The sequence below is a fragment of the Dreissena polymorpha genome, chromosome 8 (assembly GCF_020536995.1).
Source record: "Dreissena polymorpha isolate Duluth1 chromosome 8, UMN_Dpol_1.0, whole genome shotgun sequence".
In the NCBI taxonomy this organism is placed as follows: domain Eukaryota; kingdom Metazoa; phylum Mollusca; class Bivalvia; order Myida; family Dreissenidae; genus Dreissena; species Dreissena polymorpha.
This window is the reverse complement of record NC_068362.1, coordinates 63,002,005-63,010,124: the sequence shown is the minus strand read 5'-3', so window position 1 is coordinate 63,010,124 and position 8,120 is coordinate 63,002,005. Positions and strand designations below refer to the sequence as shown.

The following is an 8,120-nucleotide window of genomic DNA, read 5'->3' as shown; positions in this document are numbered from 1 at the left end:
TAAGAAACCTTTTTACATTATATACAAATCGCTGATGTCCATGAAATTAAAACAAATGTAAATAAGCTGCTTATCTTGCTGTTTTATATGATATACAAGTGAGTTTTAACTCGCGCTGTCAACGAAACCGAAACCCAGACGGCCATTGGTGTGTATTGTTGAAATGCGCTTTGAGACATTTCTACTTGATTGACGTGAAGTTTTGCATGTGTGGTTCAAATATGTAAATAATTATGTGCAAAAGTGTTTTCATGATAGCAAAACATTGGCTTTTCTTTAAGAAAATAAGGTACCGGCCTTCTAGTTGTTTTATTTTATCGATTGTATTACTTTTCGTAGGACATGATGCGATTTTTATCGCAACTGAGGTATTTTCTGCGATTTTTAATCGATACCTGATTTTTCGGATAGAAAAAGTAAAACAAAAACAACAAGTTTGGTAACCGCATAATGCCTCTATAACACCACATCCGAACATGTGTTAAGAAACTTTAAAACGTTTTACACATCATTTATATCAGTGGCATTAAAACAAAGACTACTTGAGCTGTTTATTAGGTTATGCTTTTAAACATGCGAGTTTTAGCTTGCACTGCCCATGGAATTCAAATGGTGAAAACGCAAGCCAAACGGCTTAGGTTGTTTCATGCTAAAAAGCGTGTTTGTTTTGTTTTTTACGGTGTGTGTGTGGGGGGGGGGGGGCATTTTCGCTTGTCAGATTTAACTTAAATATCGCAGCCTATATGTCGTAAAAATAAAAATCTATATTTATGTTTATTTGTATTTTAAGGGTCCTTCCTCTGTAACTGTTAAATGCACTCATTTATCGTTCATGAGGTTCTGCATCTTTCGAAAGAAAGAAGACAAGGATCTTTGTATAATCTGTGTGTTGTCTATTGCCATGGTTTCTAAGAAAATAGTCCAGGGCGACAGGCGTTTAAAAGAGCGCTGTTGTTGAAAGTTCATTATAAAAAAATATCGATTATATTAGCCGTGATATAACGATTATGTAACAAATGTGATTATTATAACAGTTTAAAGGTGTATTTGTAAGTCATGGTCCATGCGCATATACCGGTAACAACATACAGTGTATACAAATAGATAAATAGAACCCGGAAACCATTATTTACAAACCACAAAGATTCGATTGAATATCAATTCTTACAATTAAAACATCATAACAAAATAAAGCAGAAAAAGAGACAAGGTGGTCTCTTGAATGTTCACATGATAAATGTTGGTCTCGCACGACGAAGGCGATAAGAAAAACTCACCATTAGCACTCTGTGCTCAGGTGTGCCAAAACAAAAGCAATACTGTCACCGGTTTAATAATTATTATTAAAATTTAAAAGTCCATACACACTTAAAATTAACGGATATTTCGTACAATAATTTCGAAAAATAAAGTTAACACATAAAATCTCAATGTTCCATATAGCAAAAGCCAAAGTTTCAACGTTAGATGTGGTCTGGTAACATAGATTTAAAACGATACAAAATTCTATTTTTTCATTTTTGTGGGACAATATATACAACACATGTTCATGTACCAAGTAAGTGTTTGTGTGTCATATGAATAGATATAGTTGCAGGAAATTAAAATGGAATATATTGTGCAAATAAAGGCATTTTTATATCTCGCTAAATTATATCTCGCTAAATCTGTGTTACCAAACCACATATTGCTATAACGAACATTGATTTTTTATGGGTTAACTTTATTTTACGAAATGTTACGAAATATTCGTTGATTTTGAGTATTTATGTTCCTTTAAATATGAGTTAAAACTAAAAAAATATATATTCAAAAAAGATAAATCACAGTCACGTTCTTAACCCCCCCCCACCCCCCCCCTACGCACACACACTCATTATAAAAATCACGTTTCTTTATTTAAATTAACTTTTCATATCAATGTTTGACTTCGATTCGTCATACGGATCTGGATAGTTATGTCGTAAGGTCTTTCAGCGTCGCGAGAGGGTGTGTGTGTAAACTTTAATCCCACTGCAGGACAGTTGATCTGAAGCTGTCAACTGTTTGCGCGCCCACTTCGCTATCTTCAAAGTTATTAGACTCGATTATCGTCCTTGGGAAAATGAGTATTTGTGCTGTAAAGTTGTACACCGTATTATCACTTTGAATTATGAGTGGAGTATCTTTCAACGAAATTATGGGCCTTATAATCAAGTATTGGGATAACTTAACGTGGATTGACAGACTAGATATAGGAAGTCTTTGCTTGGAAGGGCTTTCACCACTTCAATCACCTATTATAGAAGAAAATCAACCTGTTCGCCTTCCATCTTTCCTGGAGTAGTGTGATATTTATACCTTTTAGCATTCTTGTGACGTAGCCTGTTGTTTTGTTGCTGTAATCAGCGGTGATGAATCTTGCTGCCTGTTGGGATTATTCAAGTTTGTCCACGTCTTTTTGTAGATGCATGTGTGTCCCAAACAATAAGCCCAAGATACGCTCTAACGGCTATTTTAGTAAAATGTGTTAAACTTCAAATTGTAAGACATTAGTAAGACATTAGTATTAGTGTGTGAAAACAACACATATTTAGATCCACATAAGTATATTTGAGTTTTAAACAAAAACGCGGTATGTAACACAATAGGCTTTAACAATCATAATAATCATACATCTATAAGGTCCAATGTAAATGTTTGCTCTATATTCGATAGTGTTAGTACACAGTTTAACGGATCTATGGCGAAAACGTGTCTAGTGCGAAGGTACCTAATAACTTTCAACACACTGTATCGGGCTTCAATAGGGGATCTCAACTACTATTGGTTGATAAAATGAACCAGCGTTGTTTGCAACGAGATGTTAGTTAGTTTTTTAAGAGCAATCAAAGATGAATCTTTTTAAGCTACATAGTTTATTGTAACCACAAAAAAATAAACATTGCTATCCTCACGACTAACATTATTATTGAGCAATATGTCTGCGCCCATATCCCAGCGTGAGAAATAATTATTTGATTATAAGTGTCGTTTATGCAGCACGGTATTATCTCTCATTGCAAATAAAGGTAAAAACATCTTCACAAGGCTAATTATGGTATTTTTCATGTAGACTCGGAGTTATGATTTCTTTCTTTCTTTATTTTTTATATTTTTTTTTGCTTGTGATACTTTTCGTCTTTTGTGTGTTCGTGGTGAAAAGTTGCAGTATGTATTCATTTGTAACTTATTCACAGGAGAATAGTTGTTCAACAAATTAAATATCATTGTAAAAAAGCGTTCAAGTAAATCTGTCGCCATTATCATTGCCTTCACAAAGCTCACTGAAGACTGAAGTGAAGCTTCATAGGTAGTTAGGCCAAAAAGAAAAATAGTTGTGTTTCCGGTCACCCGACCGACCCTATCTTTTTGGGGCCGACCCAAAAACTTATTATCCAATATTTGCCTTTTTTGTTAATTTTTCCCCGTCGAGTTCCGAGTTCGGCGATTTTTTTCCATCTCCGTCCGGTCGCATTCGGCGATTACCAGAATTATTGTATTGTGACCTGCAAAATAACATCCCGTCGCCGCGAACGCTTTATATTATACACATTGTGCAATCAGGGGACCAGCCTGTTTTTCCCGCAAAATCGATATCCGGCGTTCCGTTTGATTGTAAACATGGCGTCGTCCATTTTGTCCGTCAATTTGAACAAATGTTTTTATCATGCCGGAACAAAGTCTTTGAATTCTTATTCAAACTCCATGACTTTAAAGAATGTATGGCACAGATACCACCCAGCACAGTCGAAGCAATCGAAACTGGAAGTTCGTGGTTTTGCTGCTGAAGAAAAGGTGAGTTTTTTTGTCTGTTGGACAGTCGAGCTTACAATGAGCCTTCCTTCGGGATGGGCCTGCTCCTGTCAACTTATTTGTAGCAACACGTAATTTAGAGATAAACAAAAACAATCATTTTATTTCTGACGAACAGCGAGGATCAATTGTAATACTAACTGATCCAAACTGCTATATTTAGATATTAGAACAGTGCTCAACACTTAACACTGATTTATGGAAAACATGAAAAATAAAAAGAATTTTAAATAATAATAAGTTTTTCCTACCTACCGACCCTACTTTTTTTCAGGAGGTGACCTGAAACACAACTATTTTTCTTTTTGGCCTTACAATAATCAAACTCCCAGCTACTGGCCCTTGGGGTGGCTGGGAGTTGCAATTAATAAAGACTTTTTATCCCCACACTTTTTGAAAAGCGTGGGGATATTGTGGTTATAACCTTCTGTCCGTCTGTCCTGGCCACTATCTCCTCCTACACTATTAGCACTAGGACATTGAAACTTACACACATGGTAGCTATGAGCATATGTGTGACCCTACACTATTTGGAATTTTGATCTGACCCCTTGGTAAAAAGTTATGGGGGTTGGGGTGGGGCCGGGTCAGAGATTTTTACTCATTTTTTATATTATTTTACATTAAAATTCTTCATTTATACACCGATTTACTTCAAATAGATACTGATCATCTCTTATGACAATACGGTCAATCTCAACTATGCATGGCCCAATTACCAAACCTGGGGCGCCCCTGGGTCAAACATGCGGCTTGGGGATACGCGTTGGCCTCTGCCTCGCCATTTCTAGTTTATGTTATTTTATGTATGGAATCCATCCTGCGCTTAAATTTGTAATATGAGCAACATAAGCTCTTTTTTTGCAATAAATACAAATAAATCATTATTAATATACCCTTAATGTGCTAATTAAAACAAATAATGTGATATGGAGTGCTCACAGATTGATTATATAAATTCAAGTTTCAAACATGTTAACTGTGCAAGTTTTTGCAATAAGCAATTATTATGGATGCAGGGCATTTCACCCTTATATAACAGGGGCCGAAATTCAGCCCCTTTTTTGGCCCCTTCCCAATTGAAAATAAGGTCATTTTTTCCCAAAATTAATAGAGGAATTTTCCAAATTTTAAAAAGAAAAAAAAATTTTTTTTTTACTTAGACATATTGGGCATCTCCTTAATTGAAAGCAATGAGCTTTAATATGATTAAGAATGCACAACAATGTGTCTTTTAATACATCTGCTCAATGAAAAAGACCCTGTTTCAAAAACTTTTAAAAACATGGCCACCCCAAAATGAGCAGTTTTTGCGCATGAAATTCCCAATTTGAAAGGCTATGGCCTCTTCCCTATTTTCTAATGAAAAGCCCTGGGATGGAAAAATTTATAGATGGACTACCTCTGGAATACTTGTCAACATAGATCTCCTGTCTAATCAACAAATCGAGCTACATTTACTATCATTAGTACATCTGTAAGATAGATTGTCATTGAAAATTTGCTTTCGGTTTGATATCATATTTGTCAAGTTTTGGTTTTGAGCATTTTTCCACAAAAGACACGCCCATTGATGTCCAGGACTTTTTTTGTATCAAACAGGCTTAAAAAAATAGCAAATTCTTTACCACCACCCACCTTCTTTCATTTTAATTAGTTGGTTTGTTCTAATAATCAATACATTTAGCAATATAGATAGATCATCCTGTTGTCTGAAGTTGTAAACAAGGCAAATAATGGTAGTCTGTACATATATGTAGTAGAATAAATTGGGATTTAGAACAGAGCATATAATTTTCATCACATCTGTCAGTTTAGGTCCTGCAATATGTTTTGTTTTTATACAAAAATTCAGATTAATTTCAAATTTGCCAAATAAAAGATTTGGGGTTTACTACATAAATCAAGAGAAACGCTCAGGATAATGAAATTTGCCTGCAAAACTGCACTTGCAAATGTAGCACCAAATTTACTTAAAACATCGCATTTGTTGGACTACCAGCCTGTTAACCCTTTCCCACTCAGAATCAAAGTAGAAATGGCTTATGCAACCAGCATAAAACATCTTGTAAGAAAAGTTTTTAATTAAATTTAACTTTCTGAGGGACTACAAATGCATTAAAATACGTATCTAAGTGGTAAAGGGTTCAAAAAACATATTGTGACGCTGTTAAAATTTTAGAAACATGATAATCGATTTGCTTCATACAGATGGATGAAGAGAGTTTCCCACGTGGAGGTGTGAGAGAACAGACCACTGAACCAAAAGTAAAGAAAGATAAACAGGACAAGAAGCAGGGTCGCGTAGTGGAGAAAAATTTGTTTGGGGTAAGTATTGGTACTTGTCAAAATGACTTGTCAGGGCTCTCTTCTGTTCTATACTGATGAATAACAGAATATAATTGTTATTATTTCATTTTTTCACACGTGTTTATTTAAGGATCGACAAGCCTTTTCTTGTATTTAATTGGTGTATGAACTGTGAAATTTGCGCCAAATTTGCATTAACATAGATTGCAGATTTTATGCACAAATAATGTGTAATTTTTCTGAACAGAACATACACCAATTAACTGAAGACAAATTCTGTTCAATTCGTAGAACTACAACAGAAAAGTACAAACTTACTTGTATTGTTAACATTTTTAGGGCCACCACAGACTGCTATATGCTGGCATATTAATGAAGTTTTACTTAAGATTTAATTTTTAGCTCGGCGTTTTCGGAGAAAACCCGAGGTATTGTCATAGCCAGCTCGTTGTGTCGTCCGACGTCCACGTTGTGCTAAAACCTTAACATTTTGTTAAGGTTTTGAACATTGGCTCTAAAATCAAATTGCTTTCAACTACAACTTTGAAACTTTATGTGTAGATGCGCCTTGATGAGTTCTACACGCCACACCCATTTTTGGGTCACTAGTTCAAAGGTCAAGGTCACTGTGACCTTAAAAAAAATAATCTGACAAGCTTTCATTTATTCAAAACTGCACCTGTAGCCGAGCGTGGCACCCGTTATGAGGTGCTCTTGTTGTAGTTTGTGATAGCATTGTGTTCACATTTAGCTAATGAAAAATACAGCGTGTACATAAAAGTGAAAGAAGTTGTTTTTATTATTAAATTTAAGCAGGGATTTTGCTATAAGAACAGTTAGACAGTTCATAAAGATAAATGTTCTGTGCGTGATATTTTACTATTAACATCTTTTAATACATTTGATGTAGTTTATATAAATAATAATATAGTGTTGTTAATTGTGATTATTTACAGGAAGTAGAAGAATCTAAGGACAAGAAGAAAAGAAAAAAGGGCAGGAAAGAGATTACAAAAGATGTCTCAAAGAAGACTCAAAAGCAAACGAAAGATTCTGATGTTGTAGGAAAAATCAACATTTTGACTCCACAGATTCTGAACAAAAAGGTATGAACACATTAATTTTTTAACAAACTAAAAATAACTATTAAAAGGAAACTTTCATACCTCCATACAGTGAACCTTGAAATTCTATGTAAGGACGACTCCTACTTTTTTGCCCTGGCCCACAAAGTGTGAGGGAGTAAGGATTGCACTAGTCCACCTGTACTTCTGTTACGTCCGAACATTTGTCCCAAAGCTTGTGTTTCAAACTCTTACTACTGGTTTGATAATGTATAAACTTTCACAGTTGAATGACCTAAATGTGCGGATGATCTCAAAGAAAATAGTATGGGCTGTGATGATTTTTAGGAAGAATCATGGCCATTGGTGTATAAATTCCTCTATATAACATATTGTCACATGAACCTCGTGTCCCCATCTCCTCTTTCAATAATGGCTGGATCCAACTCAAACTTATATAGCTGAATAACCTAAATGTGTACTGGTAAATGATCGAAAATAGTGAAATTAGGCTGCAATGAGTTTAAACGTAATTATGGCTCTTATGTTTTTCTACTATAGCATATTTAGTCTCAAAATTGTGTATTTCAACTCCTCTTTCCGACTTGCAAAAGCGCAGTCTGGTCAGGGGCTACCCTGTCCGCTATTAAAGGGATCTTTTCACAGATTTTGGCATGTATTGAAGTTTGTCATTGAATGCTTTTACTTCGATAAAAGTGAATATTGAACTAAATAGCTCCAGTAAAAAAACCAGAATAAAATCAATGAATGACAAAAAGTAATCATCACCTGGGCTCAAACACTGACCCTTGGAGTAAAAGTCTAGTACTCATGTTGTCACAAAATATAATGATAATAGCACAACTCTCCAAATGATTCAATATTTTGCGTTTGTAATGCTTTATGATTTTC

At 34.9% G+C, this 8,120-nt stretch overlaps 1 protein-coding gene across 2 annotated transcripts in view; it reads left to right on the top strand.

Annotated features, from left to right (window-relative positions):
• The first annotated feature begins 2,938 nt into the window (after positions 1-2,938).
• LOC127843146 (protein RRP5 homolog) overlaps positions 2,939-8,120 on the top strand; it is a 124,450-nt gene continuing 119,268 nt past the window's right edge. For both annotated transcript variants that reach the window (XM_052372989.1, XM_052372988.1), the window contains exons 1-3: positions 2,939-3,050; positions 6,046-6,162; positions 7,101-7,250. In XM_052372989.1, the coding sequence (XP_052228949.1) occupies positions 6,046-6,162; positions 7,101-7,250 (267 nt within the window). In that variant the 5' untranslated portion in view covers positions 2,939-3,050. The remainder of the gene's footprint in view (positions 3,051-6,045; positions 6,163-7,100; positions 7,251-8,120) is intronic.